Source organism: Hibiscus syriacus, unplaced genomic scaffold (genome assembly GCF_006381635.1).
Source record: "Hibiscus syriacus cultivar Baekdansim isolate YM2019G1 unplaced genomic scaffold, ASM638163v2 tig00112673_pilon, whole genome shotgun sequence".
In the NCBI taxonomy this organism is placed as follows: Eukaryota; Viridiplantae; Streptophyta; class Magnoliopsida; order Malvales; family Malvaceae; genus Hibiscus; species Hibiscus syriacus.
The window spans coordinates 937,614-959,969 of NW_024063379.1; the positions used below are offsets into that span (position 1 = coordinate 937,614).

Genomic DNA, 22,356 nt, shown 5'->3' on the forward strand with positions numbered 1-22,356 from the left:
GAAGATAAAAAATATGCATATTCACGTTTGACATTTCATATCCAAAATTTATTAAATAAAAATAAAAGAATAATTTTATCTAGAATTTAGAAATATATAAAAATAAAAAAAGAATTTGGAAACATTATCTTACTTAGAATTTTAAGAACAATCTTCAATATGATTCAAGCACCACAATTGATGATAAGCAATTGTGTTTTTGGTTTTGAGAAATATATGAAATTGAAAAGTGAGAGTAATAATTTTAAGATGAATTTTGAAATATGGAAGAGAAAATAAGTGGGTTAATTTTAGTTAAATTTTCTCCTCTAATTGTTTTAAAGAGAGAAAAATAACCGTTAATAAAATTTTGGGAATTTGAAATTTAGTTGAATTTTTTTTAATTTTGAGAAGAAATGAAAGTTTTTAAACGTCAATATGAAATTTTAATAATCACAATATATGGACAATTAGAATTAGAATTTATGGGGATTTAACAAGACATTTATGGGCCCTAGGCAATACTTTTAATCTCACTCTTAATGACAATTTAGCAAGCCATTTATGGTGAACTAGCAGTTTATTAGAGTTTTATGGTGAATTAACTTTTATGAGAATTAGAATTTATGGGCCTTAGGCGGGCACCCTTTCTGCCCCGGCCCAACGCCAGCCCTGCTTGGCGCAACCCCTAGTAGGCAAGAAATTATCACCCACAACTCCATTCACGATAACTAAGTATATTATAAACACATGCAAATCAAATCTTTTGTCGTTCAACCGTTTCCTTTCTTACCCCTAGTAGGCAATAAATTATCACCCACAACACCATTCACTACATATAGACTGCTATAGAACGAGACATTAGCACTGACTGGAAAATATTAAATAAGAAAACCAAACAGAATGATAATCGTGTCATGGTAATCCACTGTGAAGAGAATTTGCACTGATGTGCGTAATTGCTATAATTGACGAATGATCCCCTGAGATTAGAACATCTCTTATAACACCCCTAAACCCAGTCTAACAATTTTTCGTATTTCATTAATCGAAAAATTATTATTATTTTTCTCTTTCAATAATCAAATCAAGCTTTCGTATTAACAAGTTTAAGTTTAGAATAAATACTAGAGAAATTTAGGTTAATCTTGAAATTCCACATATAAGGATAAAAAAGAAAGAAGTAAGGAATTTATATCTTGGAATGTGAGAAGAGTTTGAAAAACATTTAATGTGCATGTAATTGTTAAAGAACCAAAGCTTTAATTTTCCCAAAATCTTAGATTTGGTGATTCATCGCCTATGTGTCATGAACTAATAAATTATAACCATTTTATTATTTATAAAAAATTGGTATTTTGTACCAAATGGAATAGTTATTCACAAAACCATCATTTAGGGGAGAGAAAGAGTGTTCTAGTCATCTTCAACCTTCATTTTTCTCCACCATTTATGAAACTCCTTCAAGCATTCAAAGTCTTCCAAGTTGAATTATAATCTATCATTAATTTTAAAATCCAAGTACATATTTGGTAAGACCATGATTGATATGATCTCGATTATTTGTTTCAAGTCATATATGAGAATGCCCGATCGTGATTCTAGTAAGAAACCCCATAATGATAGCTTGAACTCTGAAATTGTATAAATATAAACATAAGAAGGAAAATGATATGAAATAATTATTGAAATGATGGAATGAAAAGAATGAGGAAGTTGTTTGAAGGTGATGAAAGAGTGATGGTTGTTGTGGTTTAATGATAATGAAAATAGATGGTGAAGTATGAATGGTGTTGTCGTGGCAAATGTTGTTGTCGTGGTAAGTGTTGTAAGGTTAAAGCGGATTGTGACCCGTTAGCTATTTGGAGCTAAGAACCAACAATATAAAAAAAAGGAATCGAAATGGTAGGGTATGGAACGTGACCCACTAGCTATAAATGAGCTAGGAACCAACGCTATAACAGAAGGAAAATGATGAAGACTACAAGACTATCTTGAAGCCGATAAAGTTCTACAAGAGAACAATAATGAAAGAAACCTCTCAAAGATGTTTTATATATTCATAATGTGTCTACAAATGATCCCAAAGGTGCCTATTTATAGTATTTCTAAGAAGCATATGAAAGACTCAAAAGATGAAAACATTCTCATCAATTTAGCAATAAAATGCACTTGAATGCTTTGTCTTCTTATCTTCAAAGTTGGATGAACATTCTAGATCATTTTGGGATGAATCTAGACAATTTGAAGCTGAATTTGGCCTTAATTTCGTCCAAGGGGAGGAAGACTCTTGCTATTCCATGCTGAAAATTGTCTTGATAAGTGAATTAAATCACCCTTCATTGCATGCTCCCTTGAAGAATATGAACAGCCCTTGAACTTAGATGATAATAATCAGCTTTGAATGCATTTAATAGGTGAATTAAGAGTCCTTCGATGGCTTGTCACTTGGCTGAAGTTGAAAAGACTCTCCCTTGTCTCAAACTCATCCAAATCATCCCTGCATAAAATTCCCGTAACAATTTCAGCCTGCACTGTCTTCAATAAATCGATCATATCTCAAGCTCCCGATATTGGATTAAGGTGATTCAAAAGGCGTTGAAAAGCTAAGAGATAGAGGAATAATTTCAAATTGATTTCTAGAACCAAACACATCTGTATCGCATCCAGAATTTGAAGACATTCTGACTAACATTCTTTCATATGATGAAACCATTCAACTTCTCTCATGCACCTAGACACAAAGGTGAACTTTATTCAATATTTAATTGAAAACATGCATGAAACAATTAAGATTTAATCTAATAAATGAACTAATTTGATGAATGAACTAGATGATTTAAATGCAATACATGCTGGAATGAACAGCACACTTATTAAATGCAATGAATGTTATGAAAACTTTAAATTATCATGCAAATTCATGCATAAGCAAAGTAAAGTGTTCCTCCCTTATTATTCCTTCTTCATCACGTTCCAAACATGATGTGAACATACTCTCCATGGCTGCTTGAAACTCCTTAGCCCTTGCTCGTGTGATGGGGCCACTTGGGTACTTCTCTGGGTCTTTGCTATTGGCGATCATATCAGTCCCTCCCTCTTTAAGGCGATTTGTCCCCAAATCGTCACCTATATCATAAGGAGACAAGTCAGCAACATTGAAGGTTGCACTGACATTAAACTCACCTGGAAGATCTAATTGATAGGCGTTGTCATTGATCTTCTTGACTATTTGGAATGGTCCATCTCCTCGAGGCATTAATTTGGACTTTCGTTGTGCCAGAAACCTTTCTTTCCTCATGTGCAGCCACACCCAATCCCCTGGCTCAAAAGTAATTCACTTACGACCCTTATTTTCTTGCTGCTCATATTACTTAGTTCGCATTTCAATGTTCTCCCTTACTTGTTGATGAAGCTTCTTAACAAACTCAGCTTTGTTAAGTCCATCTTTATTCACATTTTGATCAGTAGGTAATGGTAACAAGTCTATCGGTGTTAATGGATTGAACCCATACACTAATTCGAAAGGCATACGCCCCATAGTAGTATGGATTGAACGGTTGTATGCAAACTCCACATGTGGTAAACTCTCCTCCCATGTTTTAAAATTTTTCCGAATGATAGATCGAAGTAACATGGAGAGTACTCGATTCACCACTTCATTTTGACCATTCGTTTGAGGGTGGAAAGTGGTGGAGAATAGTAGCTTAGTACCAATGTTACTCCATAGGGCTCTCCAAAAGTGGCTTAATAACTTCACATCCCGATCAAACACAATAGTTCTTGGTATACCATGTAGCCTTAAAATTTCCCTAAAAAACAAAGTAGCAATATATGAGGCATCATTAGTTTTGTCACAGGGAATGAAATGAGCCATTTTGGAAAATCTATCAACAACTACAAAGATGGAGTCTTTGTTGTTCTTTGTACGTGGAAGCCCTAGCACAAAATCCAGTGAAATATCCATCCATGGTGCTTCCGGTATGGGTAGTGGTGTGTAAAGTCCATGTGGCATGACTTTAGATTTGGCATTCTTGCAAGTAATGCAACGCTCACATAATCTTTCCACATCTCGTTTCATTTCGGGCCAATATAGATGTTCTTAAAGTATAGCCAAAGTCTTTTCTATCCTAAAATTTCCCATTAATCCTCCTCCATGGGCTTCCTTAGTGAGCAATTCTCGTATGGAACCACGAGGGACGCATAACCTCCCTTCCTTGAATAGAAAACCATCATGCTTAAATTATTTATCAATCATTCCTTTCTCACAAGCTTTGTAAATTTCCCCAAAATCAGAGTCAGAAACATATAAGTCTTTAATACAAGTAAAACCCAACAACTTAGATTCCAAAGTGTTTAAAAGAACATACCTTTGGGACAATGCATCGACAACTATATTCTCCTTACCTTTCTTGTACTTGATAACATAAGGAAAAGTTTCAAGAAACTCTACCTATTTGGCATGCCTTTTGTTGAGTTTATGCTGCCCCCGAATATGTTTTAACGCCTCATGATCGGTGTGAATGATGAACTCCTTAGGCCAAAGGTAGTGTTGCCATGTTTCCATTGCCCTCACAAGAGCATACATCTCTTTGTCGTAGGTAGAATAATTAAGCATAGCTCCACTTAATTTCTCACTAAAATAGGCTATAGGACGTCCACCTTGAGACAATACTGCTCCAATTCCTACACCTGATGCATCACATTCAATTTCAAAAGTTAAATTAAAATCAGGTAGAGCAAGTAAAGGGGCATGTATTAAACAATCTTTAATTCTATTAAAGGACTTCTCTTGATCTTCCCCCAAAAGAATTTAGAATTCTTCTTAATAACACTTGTCAGTGGGGTGGCTATGGTGTTGAAGTTTGGGACAAATCTCCGATAAAAGCTTGCAAGTCCATGGAAGCTTCTAACTTGAGAAATGCTTGTAGGTCGTGGCCACTCTTCAATGGCTTTAACCTTCTCTTTGTCAACCTCCAAACCTTAAGAACTCACAATAAAACCTAGGAAAACAACCCTGTCAGCACAAAATATACATTTTTGTAAATTAGCAAATAATTTTTCCTTCCTCAAAACAAGTAAAACTGACCTCAAATATTGAATATATTCTTCCATGGTTTTACTATATATTAGAATGTCGTCAAAATAAACCACACAAAACTTACCCAAGAATGGCCTAAGAACATGATTCATTAACCTCATAAATGTGCTTGGTGCATTAGTTAAGCCAAAAGGCATAACCAACCACTCATAAAGACCTTGCTTCATTTTGAATGTTATTTTCCACTCATCACCTTCTCGCATTCATATTTTGTGGTAATCACTCTTAAGATCAATCTTGGAAAAGAGGTTAGAACCGCTAAGCTCATATAACATGTCATCTAAGTGAGGAATAGGGTGATGATATTTTATCGTAATTTTGTTTACCGCTCGAAAATCCACATATATGCACTGAGTTCCATTCTTCTTTGGCACAAGTAGAACCGGCACGTCACATGGGCTAAGGCTTTCCCTCACGTAGCCTTTTTTCATCAACTAAGATACTTGCCTTTGCAATTCCTTAGTTTCTTCGGGGTTGCTTCGGTATGTTGGTCGGTTTGGAATGACGGCACCAGGAACAAAGTCTATTTGATGTTCTATGCCACAAATAGGTGGCAACCCACTTGGTATTTCTTCCGGAAATAGGTCATCAAACTCCTGCAATAAAGACACAACAAAAGCAGGCAAATTTTGATCAAGGTAGTTAGTGTTCAAAAAATTTTCCTTGTACATAAGCACAAGTGCTTCCTTTGCCGTCATTAAACACCTTTGCCGTCATTCAACTCTCTCTTTAGAAAGAATGATAATTTTCCTTCCCTCATTTTGATCACACTATTTTGCTTTTACCTCCATTTTGGTCTCTCTCTCTTTAGCTTTTTCAAATTTTCCTCTCAATTGAATTTGGTCTTCATGTATTTGCTTTGGTGAAAGTGGAGCTAAAGTGATTTTCCTTGCCTCATGGATGAATGTATATCGGTTGGTATAACCATCATGGATCACTCGCCTATCAAATTGCCAAGGCCTTCCAAGTAGTAAATGGCCTGCGTGCATTAGTACGACATCACATAACACCTCATCTTTGTACTTCCCTATGGAGAAAACAATTCGAACTTGCTTGGTCACCTTGAGTTCTCCACCATCATTGAGTCATTGCAGTTTATAAGGCTGTGGATGCTTTGTTGTTGCCAAGCCAAGTGTATCTACCATTAAGGTAATAGCAACATTAGTACAACTACCTCCATCAATAATAACAAAGAATATCTTTCCTCCAACATGGCAGCGAGTATGGAAGATATTTTCACGTTGTTCATCTCCTCCATTAGATCGCACGTTTAGGCTCCTTTTGACAACAAGAAGCTCTCTTTCCACGGCATGCTCTAATTCTTCTTCCTCAATGGTAGCATCTTCAGTCTCATCCTCTTCTTGTTCCGATTCAACTTCTCCATTATCTTGAAGAATCATGGTGTTGCGATTTGGACATTGGCTTGCAATGTGTCCACGCCCCAAACATTTAAAACATTGTATGTCACGGGAACGATTTGGAGTGGCGGTAGTCTTACCCTTGCTGGTTTCGGTAATGGGCTTACTTCTTTTGGGTGGTCCTCCTCTTTCGTGGGATGACAATTGAGGAGTCTTCTTGTATGAACTTTGCCCCCATTTTGAAGTTGCACTCCCATAAGATCGTGTGGCACCTTTCCTTTTGAGTTACTTTTCCACCTTTATGGCCATATGCACCATGTCTTCTATTTCCACATAATGTTATAACTCAACCATGTTCGCAATGTCCGAATTAAGTCCCGCTAGGAATCTTTCCATTGTGGCTTCTCGATCCTCATCGATGTTGGCTCGAATCATGGCCACCTCCATCTCTTTGTGATAATCTTCAACATTTCGGTTACCTTGTGAAAGGTTTTGAAGACGGTTGAATAACTCCCGATGGTAGTGGGTTGGAATGAATCACCTTCGCATCATTACTTTCATTTCATCCCATGTAGTGATAGGATGTTCTCCATTCCGTCTTCTACTTGATGTCAATTGATCCCACCATATTTGTGCATAATCCATAAACTTAAGGGCAGCGAGTTTTACCTTCTTGAGTTCGGAATAATCATGGCACCCGAAGATGTGCTCTACATTCTTTTCCCATGCTAGGTAAGCCTCGGGATCCGTCTTACCTTAGAATTGAGGAATGGAAATCTTGATATTAACAAGATTATCATCCATTAATGGACGAAACCTTTGGGGCCTTATACCTCGATTTCCCATTCTTTGTTGTGATGCATGGTCTTTCCACTTCTTCATTTCCTCCTTGATTGACATCTTCTTGCTCTCGAAATCCTTGAGTACGCTCTTCTTCAATACGGTCAATACGTTCATGGAGAGGTTCCAACTCTTCCCTTAAAATCCTAGTCAATTCACGCACCATGGCTTGCATTTGTAGGTTTGGTTCAACGGTACCTGTAACTTGAGAATTGTCTCCCGAATGATGAGACATAATTAGTAATAAAAAAATAACCTCACACAACAAAAAAAACCTCACCAAACACTCCAAGAAAGTCACTCCCACTCGTGTTTCACTCGGGATGGCTTTTACCCTTAACGATCACTCTTGCCTTTTACCACTCGTGCTTTGATTTCAAGTCCTTTTGGGAACTTCCTCAAGACTTACAAGGTCTAGTAGACTTCGGCTGAAACAATTATGGTTTGGTAGTAATGATAGTGAAAGGAAATTGGCTACAAGGAAAAGAGATGGTAAGTAAAGGTAAAAATTGAATAATTGAATATAAAGATGAAGTAAATATTTTTTTTCTTTAAAGATGAAAAGAATTACTCCCTCCCTCTTTAAACTTTTTTTTCTCTTTCTTTTGTTTTTTATTTTTTTTTATTTTTTTACTAACCCGGAAGAGAGAAAAACGATACGCTTACTGAATTGACTAGCTCTGAGGCCAAATGATATGATATCGATTATTTTTTTCGAGTCATATATGAGAATGCCCAATCATGATTATAGTAAGAAACCCCGTAATGATAGCTTGAACTCTAAAATTGTATAAATATAAACATAAGAAGGAAAATGATATAAAATAATTATTGAAATGATGGAATGAAAAGAATGATGAAGTTGTTTGAAGGTGATGGAAGAGTGATGGTTGTTGTGGTTTAATGATAATGAAAATATATGGTGAAGTATGAATGGTGTTGTCGTGGCAAATGTTGTTGTCGTGGTAAGTGTTGTAAGGTTAAAGCGGATTGTGACCCGTTAGCTATTTGGAGCTAAGAACCAACAATATAAAAAAAGGAATTGAAATGGTAGGGTATGGAACGTGACGCACTAGCTATATATGAGCTAGGAACCAACGCTATAACAAAAGGAAATGGATGAAGACTACAAGACTATCTTGAAGCCGATAAAGTTCTACAAGAGAACAAGAATGAAAGAAACCTCTCAAAGATGTTTTATGTATTCATAATGTGTCTACAAATGATCCCAAATGTGCCTATTTATAGTATTTCTAAGAAGCATATGAAAAGACTCAAAAGATGAAAACATTCTCATCAATTTAGCAATAAAATGCACTTGAATGCTTTGTCTTCTTATCTTCAAAGTTGGATGAATATTCTAGATCATTTTGGGATGAATCTAGATAATTTTAAGCTGAATTTGGCCTTAATTTCGTCCAAGGGGAGGAAGACTCTTGCTATTCCATGCTGAAAATTGTCTTGATAAGTGAATTAAATCACCCTTCATTGCATGCTCCCTTGAAGAATATGAACAGCCCTTGAACTTAGATGATAATAATCAGCTTTGAATGCCTTTAATAGGTGAATTAAGAGTCCTTCAATGGCTTGTCACTTGGCTGAAGTTGAAAAGACTCTCCCTTGTCTCAAACTCATCCAAATCATGCATAAAATTCCCGTAACAATTCCAGCCTGCACTGTCTTCAATAAATCGATCATATCTCAAGCTCCCGATATCGGATTAAGGTGATTCAAAAGGCGTTGAAAAGCTAAGAGATAGAGGAATAATTTCAAATTGATTTCTAGAACCAAACACATCTGTATCGCATCCAGAATTGGAAGACATTCTGACTAACATTCTTGCATATGATGAAACCATTCAACTTCTCTCATGCACCTAGACACAAAGGTGAACTTTATTCAATATTTAATTGAAAACATGCATGAAACAATTAAGATTTAATCTAATAAATGAACTAATTTGATGAATGAACTAGATGATTTAAATGCAATACATGCTTGAATGAACATCACACTTATTAAATGCAATGAATGTTATGCAAACTTTAAATTCTCATGCAAATTCATGCATAAGAAAAGTAAAGTGTTCCTCCCTTATTATTCCTTCTTCATCATATTCCAAACATGATGTGAACATACTCTCCATGGCTTCTTGAAACTCCTTAGCCCTTGCTCGTGTGATGGGGCCACTTGGGTACTTCTCCGGGTCTTTGCTATTGGCAATCATATCAATGATCCTAGTTTTCTTTTGATACTAATTTCATTAAGTTTTGAACACGTGTTCTTGGTCCATAAATCCTTACTTTAAGGGTTTGTATAATTAGAGACCCTAGGTTGTAATATAAGTAATTTTAAGCTTCGTGGTATTTTTCCATGATTTTTAGGGCTTTAGAACATCAAAGCCTAATCATTTGAAAAATTAAGGTTATTTCAATTATTATAAGGTGATGTTATGTGTTTTCGATAGTTGATTGATGAATTATATGTTTAATTTTATGCATGAGGTAAATTGGTTGAAGAAATTCCTATTTGGATAGGCGAATCGAGCCTTCAAGATTGGTTTGATGATCCATAGTATAGGTGAGTGTAGTTTATGTGTTGGGTGAATCGGTGTCATTCCAATTCAATATTTTAACATTTTTATAGGTGAATTCAATTGATGTGTTTGGGCTCACGTAGAGCATTTTATGAAAACGTGAATACCAAGATAAGTTTGGTAAGCTTATTTACCTTATAATGTGTTTCATGAACATGTTATGTTAAGTTTATATGACTATGATGTGTGTAATATGAAAGCATGAAATAAATAAATTTGGTATGTAAGATGAAACAAGATAGATTATGATAAGTTTTATGTGTTCATGATATGTGTACTAAGAAAACATACAATAGGTGAAGCTTTAATGTTATGTTAGTTGTAAGAATGAAAATAAGATAAAACTTGTTATGAAACTATGAATCAAAACATGTTATGAATGATAAGGAGCTACAACTCACTTGGTACGCCAAGATAAGAAACTATATGAATGATAAGATGCTACGACCCATTTCTTACTCAAAGATAATAAACTATCTGAAAATATATGTTAAGTACCACCCTAGGATAATAAGTTTAGTTTGGATACAATTGGCATTCCATAGAGTCAATTTGAGCTCATGTTAGGGTTTGGATTACGATCCTTAATTGGCGATGTAAGAGGGAAGTTGTTGGTCATTGGTGATGTTGGAAGGAGACAATTCCCAGTTATTTGGTGACGATTTGGTTGGAGAGTCATGTATCCATAGCACCTATAATCCAATGGGTTAAATAATGATTTTGTATGATATTAATTCTTGCTATGAAAATCAATAGGCTAAGTTAATCAATAAATATGTTATGATTATATGGAAAGAAAGTTCATATATGAATTGATTCTGATTATTTGGTGTCTTAAACTACAAGTAACTAAGTATATGATATTAATTATTGCTATGAAAAGTTATATGTTATGATATAAGTTCTTACCATGAAAGTTCATGTAATGATATGTGCCATTTGACATTCAAGCATGATAAGACCAAGTTAATATGTTATTCTTATTTGATGTGTTGTGTTGATTACCTCACTAAGTTATATAAGATTACACTCTTGTTTCAACATTTTAGGAAATAAGTTCAATAGCTCTCGGATTGTATTTAGGACGTGCAAGTCACTTCCAAAGTAAACAATGTAATTTATTTGTGTTTAAACTCCTAGATGGTGGCATTTGTCTTTTGGTTGTGTAATTAATATTAGATAAGTTATTTTAGATTTAAGTTCAAATGTTTGATGTGATGTATTAGTTATAAGTGCATGATTTGATGTTTGTGAAGTCATATGTGTGCCATGGAGGTGAAAGGTAAGTATACTCTAGTATGAAATGATCCATGAAGCTAAAAAGTATGCGCATTGATTTCATATTGCATGAATTATGTTAATTTGATGTGTTAAGTTGGATGAAAGATTTACTCCATGAACTAATGCATGAACAAGATGATTTCATGATTTGATTTGATTTGATTATAAAATATACATACAAGTCTTGCATGAAGTGTCTAGGTGACACTTGAATATGGATTGCGATGATTATATGTTAATAAACTCAACTGTATTGTGCAAGATAAGTTTATTTGGTATGTTGAACCATGCATTTAATTGTGTGTTGGGTTAACAAGTGTATGTTGAGTGTAATTTGATGTTAAATATTGTTAATTTAAACTGTTAGGTCAAGTGGTAAGTAAATTGGGGTGTCCTGGAACTTCAAAGAGTGGATTTTGGGCTCCAAGGTTTTAGTATCGAAACCTAATCTTTGATGTTGATACCAGTGATTCCATAATGATTTTTAGTGTTGAAACCAACATTTAGTATCGAAATTGGGTGCCCAATACTAATACCAATTCTCTAGTATCGATATTGAGCACTAAATTTTGAAACTTTACATTTTAATCCTTAATTCATAACTTTGTCATTTGATATCCTATTATGTCGCCCTCTTTTTAAAATTCATATTTTTGGAAGAACAATTGATTAGTAGAAAAATATATATAAAAAATAAAAATGTTTTTAATATTCCTCATAATTTTAATATTTATATTTTAGTCCCTAAACTTTTAAAAGATTAATAATTGGTCTCTAATCATGTTTAGGTTAATAATGGATTAACAATACTTCTTATGTTTAAGAATATCATGTTTGATATAAGTCCAATCTACGATTTATTAGTATAAGTTCAAATTTTTGGTTAATTAATTTTAAGTCCCTAAGCATGAATTTAAGTTATAATGTAATAATGTTAGGCTGTTAAATGATAATATCGAATATGGGATTGAATTGTGATTATTCGATTTTGTTTTGATGATTTTAAGTTGATATTGTGTATGATTTGCGAACATTTAATTTTGATTTATGTTCTAGTAACATCTCTGATTTGGTTTTTGTCTAGACTGGGTTGAGGGTGTTACATCTCTTCAAATTTCATATACCTGAAAAAATGGAGTGAACTTAAATGGTATTAGTATTCTCTTAAAACTCAAAACAACACACAAAATAGGTTTATGAAAACCAAAGAGTGTTTTTAAAGAAAACATATACTTAGGAATATATCTCAAAAGAGTAAAATTTCTTATTATTTATAGGCTAAATAGTGAGGGCAAAAATATTATTTTCAAGGCATGAGTTAAAACTATTTATAATAAAATTAAATTACCGTAAAAATAAGTTACATTTTGAGCGTTAACAACACTATGCATATATGATCACTTGTATACTTTTTTGTATTGTAAACTAAAGTGACCTTGAAGTAGTAGGAGATTAAGTTTGTATTTCGGCTATGCAACTTATGTTGTAAGAACTGTATACTACAAAACAAATGAATTAACATTAATAAGTATAAAATAACGCAACAAATAAGTAAACACAAGAATGAACGATTGACCTCCGAGGTTAACACAATGTTTCCTAATTTGTATACCTAAAAGAGGAAGTTAGAACTCAGTTGATTGCTTTTTTCTTTAGTGATAAAAGAATAAACGAAAATTAAAATATTTTTCCGGAGCAAATAAAAAAAACTATTGCTGAGAGAAAATGATAAGATGAGAAAAGATGAATAAAAGAGTATTGAATTAGTGAAAATGAATTAGCAATAGCCTCATTTTTGTAAGTGTGAGGTAGGAGTAAAAACGTCCAAAAAATAGATAAAAATTCAAACAAGATCTCTTTTGGTTTAATCAAACCACTCATTTTAAATTTAAAATAAAATAATTCAAATTATATATTTATCCCAAAAGTAAAAATATAAAAATATATTATAAATAAATTTAAAAGAAATTAGTATTATCATTTGAAAGAAATTCAAACTAATCGTGATGTGAATTTGCATTACTCACAATTCCTTACTAATGCAAATAGATAATATTGCTCAAAAAGTTTATTTCTTAAATGAGAAAAGAGCAATGCAAAATTATCTTTTTAAGTATTAGTGAACATATATGAAACTAATATAATGAAACGAGCAATTCTTCTCTTTAACAAGTGAATAAATATGAAATTTGTTAAGATAAGAGTAAACTCATAACACAACTAATTTATTCTCCAACTAAATTCCGTGATAGATTAACAATATAGACAATATACCTTAGGATATTGGTAAGTGCTCTAAAAAATGATCCTAATATTTTTCATAGAAGGTGACTGGTTCTCCACACATACATAGGAGATTTCATCAAGTCTATCCCAATATAGACCAACCCAACCAGGGATATGAAATCATTAAGAGCATTTAATAAGCTCAACCTACATTAAGATTAAGTGAATTCACCAAGCTCGTCTGATGTGATCCTGTCTAGCACCAACTTTCTGCATGACATACTCACATCATTGAAAATCCATCAAGCTCAATATAAGGGAGTTCTACCTTACTTTATATTATATTTACTCATTTATGCACTATATATTATTATGAGCATACATTTTCATATTAGACTATGCTTGAATTATCATAACATGTGCATTCATTCATTATGTCCTATGGTTTGCATCATTGATTGATATTCATGCATATAATCTATAGTTATAATAATAATATTCATTCATTATCATATGATGCATGAGTTATTATTATAACCTATAGTTCACATCTTTATAATATGCACATTCTTATTACTTTATAATAATTCATATACTTAGCTTATATTATGCTTTCTTTTGTAGGTGCATGTTCGGCCATATGATGGGAGCTGACTTAAAGCTAGCATTGGAGTCCAAGAGCTATGGAAACTTAACTAGGACAACTCCGGGACAGCTCAAGAACATTTTGGGACAAAGTTGCCAGCTGACCCCCGAGCTCATAGCTCACTTGAGTTGGACTTTTGAGCTAGCTAGAGACTTTTTTTCAACTGGAGAGTTGCACCATCATCTTCACCACACAGAGCACTACAAATATGGTCTAGGTCGAATTTTGTGAATTCGTACCTTTTCGCGAAGAGTTGCCAATCCGAGAAGTGCCCTTTCACAAGGAGTTGTCCTAAGACTCATTGTCATGTATTGAATCTATGGCCAGCTCATCTTCAGCTCAAACACATTGGAAGTAGCTCAAATGATGAAAGGTTGCCTTCCGCAAATGTGACCTTTCATAAATAGTTGCTGCCCCATTGACGCCATATCATCTAGAAGCAAGTTGGATGCAAAGTCACACCTAAGTTGCTGCTCAACTTCACGCCAAGTAGGAGACACACCATAAGACCCCAAGACACCCATGTGAGTGCCTCATGACCAGCCCACACATGTGCCATGCGTGTGGATGAAATGGGTGCCAAAATGAAGAGGGTTCTCTCTATTCGGCCTAAGCATCCTTTTTATTCAAAATTGGCGCCAAGATGAAGAGCAAGGAGACCATTCGGCCAAGGACATCTTCATTCATTAAAACATCATGTATTTCTATTTAATAGTCATGTATTTAGCCGAATGAACACCTATTTATTCGGCCAAACCTATGCTAGCCTATAAATAGGCTTGGATATTTCATTTGTAAGACAACCCTTTGATAATTAAAAATCCTTTGTGAGATTATTCTCTCTTCAAGTTCTTTTTAGAACTATATCGATTAAGCAAGCCTTTCTAAAGCTTGTGGCGTCATTCCTTCACCTTGATACTTCTGGTTCCTATCTCCTATAGATAGAGGGTCAAAGTCCTTAATACCATCCCTTATAACGACTTATAAGAAACGGGTCTTTGCTCCTTTATAGCATTGGTTCCTTCTTAGTCTTATAAGATACTATCTATTCATTACCACCTTCCATCATCACTATCACGCCATCTCCATCAACATTCCATTAATATTTCCATCACCATTATCCATATCCCTTCACACCCATATAATCATCCTTCATCATCAACAAGGCATTCGTCCATTTACCACCATTGGAGGCCGAATCCATCATCACTTGAAGGATCATTCTACAACACTTCCGCAGCCCTTCTGTGATAACTATTCTATCCATTTCAATTCTTTCCATTTCCTTTCTTAATTATTCATTTACTTAACCAATTATTCTTCTTTTGTGCATATTACTTTTCAATTCAAGGTGTAGCATTTGGTGTCTCTCCTAGATCGAGAAACAACAAGGTTGCCAACTTCTTCATTATTGAAGAAGCCTGGTCAGCCTTACATCATCGTCTCACTAGGACCACCCAGAGTTTGGATATAAATTCATTAAGAATATTTAATAGTCAATCCTATTAATTAGGTGAATTCATCAAATCCTTCTCACAAAGACTACCCAAATCATGGCTATGAACTCATTAACAGTATAAACTCATCATTTTACGTCAGTGGATTCATCAAGTTGTTCTCAATATGACCATCCAAAACTTGGACAGTGAATTCATTAAGAGTACGAAGACTCAACTTCAATTATACACAGTGCGCCATAGGAGTATGAAAGAGTGTAAAAGATTCAACTAATGGGCTTAAGATCTATCTCCCTCGACGTATCAAGAATAATTTCTTACATAATCATTTGATTAGTGGACAAACTAGGTTCCTTTCAGATTTCACATACTCCATTGCGAGTACGTCATTCCTTGTTAAGTGTCCCACACATTTATATCTTATCCCGATATGTCTTATTTTATCATTGTATTCTTAATTTTGAACAACACATATTGCTACTTTTGAGTCACATAGTAAGAAAATGGAAGGTGCATGCCTTTCTCATAAAGGAATCTCTATAAGTTGATTTTTAAGTTACTCAACTTTTTGTTTATCTAAATCAAGAGCTATAAACTTTAATTCTATGGTGGAGTGAGCGATATATGTCTGTTTAACAAATGTCCATAGAATTATTACTCCTTCCAAAGTGAACACATAGTCACTGGTAGAGCTGATCTCACCATTGTCAGTTAACCAGTTGGCCTCACAATATCTCTTGATGATTGTTGGATAACCAAAAAATTGCAGACCCCAAGGCATAGTACCTTGAGATACGTCAATAAATGCTTAGAACATTTCAGTGTTCACTGCTTGGATTATAAATTTACTTAGTCTAGTAACAACATAAACAATGTTTGACCGAGTGTAGTTCATTAAGAACATAAGACTTTCAATAATCTTGGCTTACTCACTTATATTTTACAAAACACGTATATTCAAAATACTCATATAAATTTCGAATATCCAAACATATCGAATATTTAAAATACGAGATTTAAATTTTACCAAACACATATATTTACAAATGAATAATGATCCATTCAGATTTTTATTTCTTAAAATATTTATGATATTTTATTTTAACATTTGATATTTCTTTTATTAAAATTTCAAGTACAAACAACTTAATATATTGCTTATTATGTACATTATAATATTATTTTTTATTATAAATTAAAGTAACAAATGAATTCTTATATATTAAAATGTAAAAAATAAATCAAATCGAATCGAATTGGATGATCAAAATAAAATAAAAAACTTAAGTTTAATGGTGATTTTTTAAAAAATATATATATAATTGGGTGATCAAAGTATAACTACGAGAATAACTGAATGACTAAATATATAATTTACCATTATATTTTTTTAACGGAATTAAAAATTTAAAATGAATAAAATAATAATTTAAACTTTTAAAAATTTAAACATCTCAAAAAATACTTTAAAAATAACTCAATACAAATAACATATTTCATAGGGTGATGGTACATTTTATCCTTTTTATCGCTATAATTCTAGTGTTCTGTTTTATGGACGTTTCTTCTCTCATAAAGAAAAACCACAGAGAATCTCTACACTCCCCTTCTGTAATTTTGTTTGCTGACGTTACGTAATCATTTCATTTGCTCATTCCTCTTTACTCTCTTTCAAAGATAAAAATCCACATGGCTTTGAAATCTTCAAACTTGTTCCGGAGCCATCCTTTTGACGGTAATTCTAGAAACCAAAGCCAAAAAAGGAAAAACTTTATTATTATTATTTTTTTACTTTTTTCCATTAAAACGAAGGAATGGGTATCTAAAAAGAGAGAAAATTTGTTTTGGTGGAAGGGGTTTTGTTGAAGTGGAGAGAAAAGCAGAGTAATGGCTAAGCCCCTGAAGCATCAAGGGGTGGATGACGAGTTGCAAAAGATTTTGGATGCTAACATGGATGAAGCACCTGCTAAAAGGAGAGCCAGGGAAGCCTTTAAGCATATTCAACTTGGAATTGATCATATTTTGTTCAAGGTCATTGCTTTCCAACTTCATTCTCATAAAACGACTTCGAGATGGGTTTCGTTCACTTGGGTTTTCTTTTTTGTTTTTGGTTCTTTCATTTGAGTTTCATTGATTCTGTCTAGAGGATTTGGTTGAGTTGGTGTATAGTTAAAATGAATTAAGTTATAAGTAGGATTGTTTGTGGGCATTATTTCATTTTATTATCTGATGCTTTTTACTGATAGGTAAGGGGATTCAGTTAAGTTGATTAGTTTGAGTGAAAAAATAATACTTTAAATTCAAGCAAATTGGGTAATTATTAGAATGATTAAACACATTGTCAATTTGGGAACAGAATTTTCATATCAATTACTTTTTGGTTTGATAAGCCGAATAGATACTTTTTTCATTTGAATGGTTGTTACGTAAATGTTGATTGGTCTACTTTGTTTTGACAGACACCTCCAAATGGACTGAAGATAAAGGAGGTAAAAAGCTTTGAACTTGCACTTTTCGCTTTGGTATTTGCTTAGGCTCTTGTTTGCTAGAGCCCCTCTTCTTTGACCTCATTTTGAATGCTTAAGAACTTCCAAATTCAAATGAATTTCTTTTAGTAAAGACCTTGCCAAGATTTTTGCTGTTCAGTTGAGTTGATATCGACTGAAAAGCCACCAGATTATCCTTAAGAAAGAATTACCTTCTGCAACCTGAAAGCTTTTTTCTTTCTAAAAGATCTCTCCAGTGTAAATATGCCTATGATTTTGCTTTTGCAGATGCTTTCCTTTTCGTTCTTAGACACAATTGATGGAGTTCTTACATAAGTCGTCTTTTTTGCCAATGTTTCATTTCCGATTCATTGCATTGGCTATAGTCTACTTCATAATCACTTAATATTTTTTAATTTTGTGGTATAGTCATATGAGGTGAATTCCAGGGGATTGGAAATTTTCACAAAACGTTGGCTTCCAGAGAAGTCCCACCCCAAGGCAATGGTGTTCTTTTGTCATGGTTATGGAGACACTTGCACATTTTTCACTGAAGGCATGTAGTTCAGAACTAGTAACTAATGACCTTTTTTGTAGTTTCGCGAATGTTGTAATGGGACCTAATTATCGTTTGACATTGTGGCAGGAATTGCCAGGAAATTGGCATCATGTGGATATGGAGTTTATGCAATGGATTACCCTGGATTTGGCCTGTCTGAAGGTCTTCATTGCTATATTCACAGCTTTGATAGTCTTGTGGATGATGTCATTGAGCAATACAGCAAAATTAAAGGTTTGCTTTTTCCGCCTAAGCCCTAATGATATTATTTTTGCATCTTCCCGTAGAACTTCTCGGTTTGCTACAATCTTTTTCTTAGATAGCCTCAGGTTCCCCTAGATAGGAAAATCCGTTGATATCCTTGATATCAAGTAGCTTGATATGGGGATATAGTTTATTACACTTTTTTTGTGCGAGTTATTGGCAATATATGATCCTTAATGATTTTTGTTCTACATTGCTGTTAATATTCAAATGTCATGAATCACCTAATAGTAATTATCACCCCTAGAACTTGGAAAAAGATGAAATTATGCTTCATGCATGGTTTCTCAATTAAAAGTTACGTCTAAAAGATGTGCATTGACCTTATGTATATGACAATTGTTGCTATTGGGTTCAGCACTCCATGGGGTAGAGTTTGACTGTGATACAAAATGAAGACGCAGAAGGCACTGATATGGCAGTCATATACCATGGTAAAGCACCGAAATGCTTTGCTGACAACGGAAAACAAACTTCTCAACTTGAATAAGAAAATAATAGAACATAAAAAAATGATGATAGATATTTGATCTTTTGTTAGTGGATTTATTACTAAAATTTTCTTAAACTTTCATGTTCTTTCACATTTTCCTATTTGTAATCAGTATAAGTTGCGTGATCAAAATTTATATTCAGGTGTAAATCGCACTCACATAGTTGTTGTCTGACTTCTCTATTCTTTTCATATTGAGTTGAAGAAATTCCACATCCACCTTCTGTTTTTCAATATTCCTTTTCTGTCCTCTCATTTCACTTCAATTGTGCAAGCAAGAATCTAATTGAATCTTCCTCGAAAGAAGAGACCAGAGGGAGCTTATGACTTTGACGGTAGAGACTAGAGAAATCAATTTCAAGAACTATGTCGACCTTTCTACTCTATCAAATCAAGTAGAAGATCATTAAACTTTCAGCCTTCAGAAGTTGAATTGGAAGATTGTTATTTTATCTTTGTAAACATCATTATTGTTATTAAAATTTGCCATACCATCAGTAAAAATTAACTGGGATTTTCTTTTAGTTCTCTTGTTGTGATACTCTTAATACATAAGAAGGTTCAGTTTTTCTATTTCTTTTGCAAGTTCATTTTTCTTTTATAAATTATTTATCAATGATGATGTTTCTGTTCAGAATTTTATTTGAAGGAAGACTTGCTCCCTTTGTTTTGCTTGATTTCGGGACTGCGTTTAATGTCTACATTTGTTTAATTCAATTGCAGAAGATCCTAATTTTTGGACTCTTCCATCCTTCCTCTTTGGGGAGTCCATGGGTGGAGCCGTAGCTCTGAAGATGCACCTAAAGCAACCTAATGCCTGGAGTGGTGCCATTCTTGTTGCTCCTATGTGCAAAGTATAGTTCTGAGCATAAACATTTTCAGGATTTTGTTCACACGTTCTTTTTTATTACCTCTATCGATAGGAGTTGTTCATTTAGATAGCTGACGACTTGGTTCCATCCTGGATACTGAAGCAAATTCTGATCGGTGTGGCTAATATTCTTCCGAAACAGAAGTTAGTCCCGCAGAAGGATTTGGCGGAGGCGGCATTTAGAGACGTTAAGAAGAGAAAACTGGTTCGTTCCTACGGAATGATTCGGAGTATGTTAATGTTTATGGAAAATATCACCGATATTAACGGTGTCTCTACGATGCTTAAGAGCATAGCTATGACATTTTATGCAGTTCGTTATCCCTATGGATCATTTCATCTCTCCGCATTATAGTATTTGCTCGAATAAATAACCAAAACTTCTATTATAGATATTCAGTTCTCATTTTTTTCTGCCAATACAGTCACCCTATAATGTTATTGCTTACAAGGACAAACCACGCTTGCGGACTGCTCTGGAGTTGTTGAGAATCACTGCTGAGATAGAACAAAATTTGGAGAAGGTCGAGTTTCCTTTTCCCTTTCGCTCTAGTAAATTTTGTTACCTACGTTTCGGAACGAAATTAATCTTGCATGGGGAGGACATTGTTACAAAGAAATACTAATCTTATCCCATTTTTCTTTTCCCTTTCGTTGTCTCGGTCAGTGATTCTTCCTACTTTGTACTTGGAGAAATATGTAGGATGATATAGCTCTTGGATACCTTATTTTTCTTTAAACAATAGTATGATTAGCTCGGAATATGTTATAAACCCAGTTTCGATTCTGGGTTTGAATTTATGATTTCAGGTTTCAATTCCAATACTGATCTTGCATGGAGAGAACGACATCGTTACGGACCCATCTGTTAGCAGAGCGTTGTACGAGAAAGCAAGCAGCTCTGACAAGAACATTATTATATACGAGAATGCTGGCCATTCTCTTCATGAAGGTGAACCAGATGATATGATTCTTAGAGTGTCTAGTGACATAGTTTCTTGGCTTGATAAACATACCAGTTATACTGCATGCTAACCTCTATTTCATATATATATATATATATACACACAAAAGAGGGTTCAATAAATGGACTAAGATACAATGCTTACCATTAAACTGGAATAAGGGTGCCATGGATTTGTTTAAATTCAAGATTTCAGATTGATATTTGGACATTTTTTTAAAAATATTTTTGGCCATTAACGTTTTATTCTTCATAAAACCATGAAATCGTTACCTTTCCTAGCTTGATATAATGCGGATCCATACACTATACTATATATATCGTTATTAGAGAATTACCGAGTGTTATATGAATTAGACGATTTTATTGATTAAAGAGATTATTGTTATTTCTAGAGATTTTAGATTCAAGGATGATGTTTATAGTGATGTTTGAACGTTCATTATCAAATCGTTAAGAATCTTTCAAATAGATATTACTTTATGATACTAACTAAAAATATTACGAATCGTTGGGGTATTAATGTTTGGACTTAGGACTTGATCATTAATCATCCAAGAAGTAAATAATTCATTTGACCAAAGACAACTTTTGGTGGCTTTTTAAAATCCTAGCCGTTAAAATCCTAGCCGTTGGATCCTTTAATTTTGGGTAAAGGTTGCTTATTCATCGTTGGATCCAATAGTGAAAGAGAGAAGGTTGCTAAAAAATTTTAATGACAAATACAAGTAATATTTGTTTAAAGATAGATGAAAGGTTTATGACAGAGAGGAAATGAGGTCTCTCGAGGTGCATGTTAGCAGGTTTAATGTGCATCTGGATCTTCTTATCTGATTCCAATTGTGTTATGGGTCTTCTGATTTTGGATGTATACTGGCTAATTCTACGGTTAATTGCATGGATTCGAGGTTTCGAAGCTTGATTGGAGGAAACTCTTTTTGGGGATGGAAGAACATTCTCTCGGTTTCTTCCCTCCTGAGTTTATCGACGGTTCTGCTACTGTTAAGCCACCATTATCGGTGATTGAGGAGGGTAGTGCTGAGTAGAATACTACGATCGTGGGTCAATTCATAGGTGATGTACCTAATTTTGCCTCGATGAAACAGATAATTGGCTCACTTTGGGGGAAGTTTTCTCCAGTAAAGGTTAGTCTAGCTGGTGCTAACCTCTATGTATTTTTGTTTGCGAATGCTTCTTTAAGGGATTGGGTCCTTGAGAATGGACCATGGCATATC

General features: G+C 33.9%; 1 protein-coding gene across 2 annotated transcripts; it reads left to right on the plus strand.

Moving 5' to 3' along the window:
* Window positions 1-17,135: 17,135 nt before the first annotated feature.
* On the plus strand, window positions 17,136-21,334 carry LOC120182489 (caffeoylshikimate esterase-like). Of its 2 annotated transcripts, none has more exons than XM_039187460.1 (9): window positions 17,136-17,219; window positions 17,339-17,515; window positions 17,944-17,973; window positions 18,400-18,526; window positions 18,617-18,763; window positions 20,010-20,140; window positions 20,225-20,362; window positions 20,583-20,681; window positions 20,968-21,334. In XM_039187460.1, the coding sequence occupies exons 2-9, from the start codon at window positions 17,372-17,374 to the stop codon at window positions 21,190-21,192; spliced, it is 1,041 nt and encodes a 346-aa protein (XP_039043391.1). In that variant the 5' UTR covers window positions 17,136-17,219; window positions 17,339-17,371; the 3' UTR covers window positions 21,193-21,334. The 2 variants fall into 2 exon arrangements, with proteins under 2 accessions (XP_039043391.1, XP_039043392.1); XM_039187461.1 differs by having other exon boundaries at window positions 17,174-17,237; window positions 17,355-17,515.
* The last annotated feature ends 1,022 nt before the right edge of the window (window positions 21,335-22,356 follow it).

What these genes read in the sequence shown, in the direction of transcription:
- LOC120182489 (XM_039187461.1), top strand. Translation starts at nt 17,174, where the DNA reads ATGGCTTTGAAATCTTCAAACTTGTTCCGGAGCCATCCTTTTGACGGT. An exon ending in TTGCACATTTTTCACTGAAG is followed by an intron (nt 18,527 to 18,616) that starts GCATGTAGTTCA and finishes ACATTGTGGCAG; the next exon opens with GAATTGCCAGGAAATTGGCA. An exon ending in TAGAACAAAATTTGGAGAAG is followed by an intron (nt 20,682 to 20,967) that starts GTCGAGTTTCCT and finishes TTATGATTTCAG; the next exon opens with GTTTCAATTCCAATACTGAT.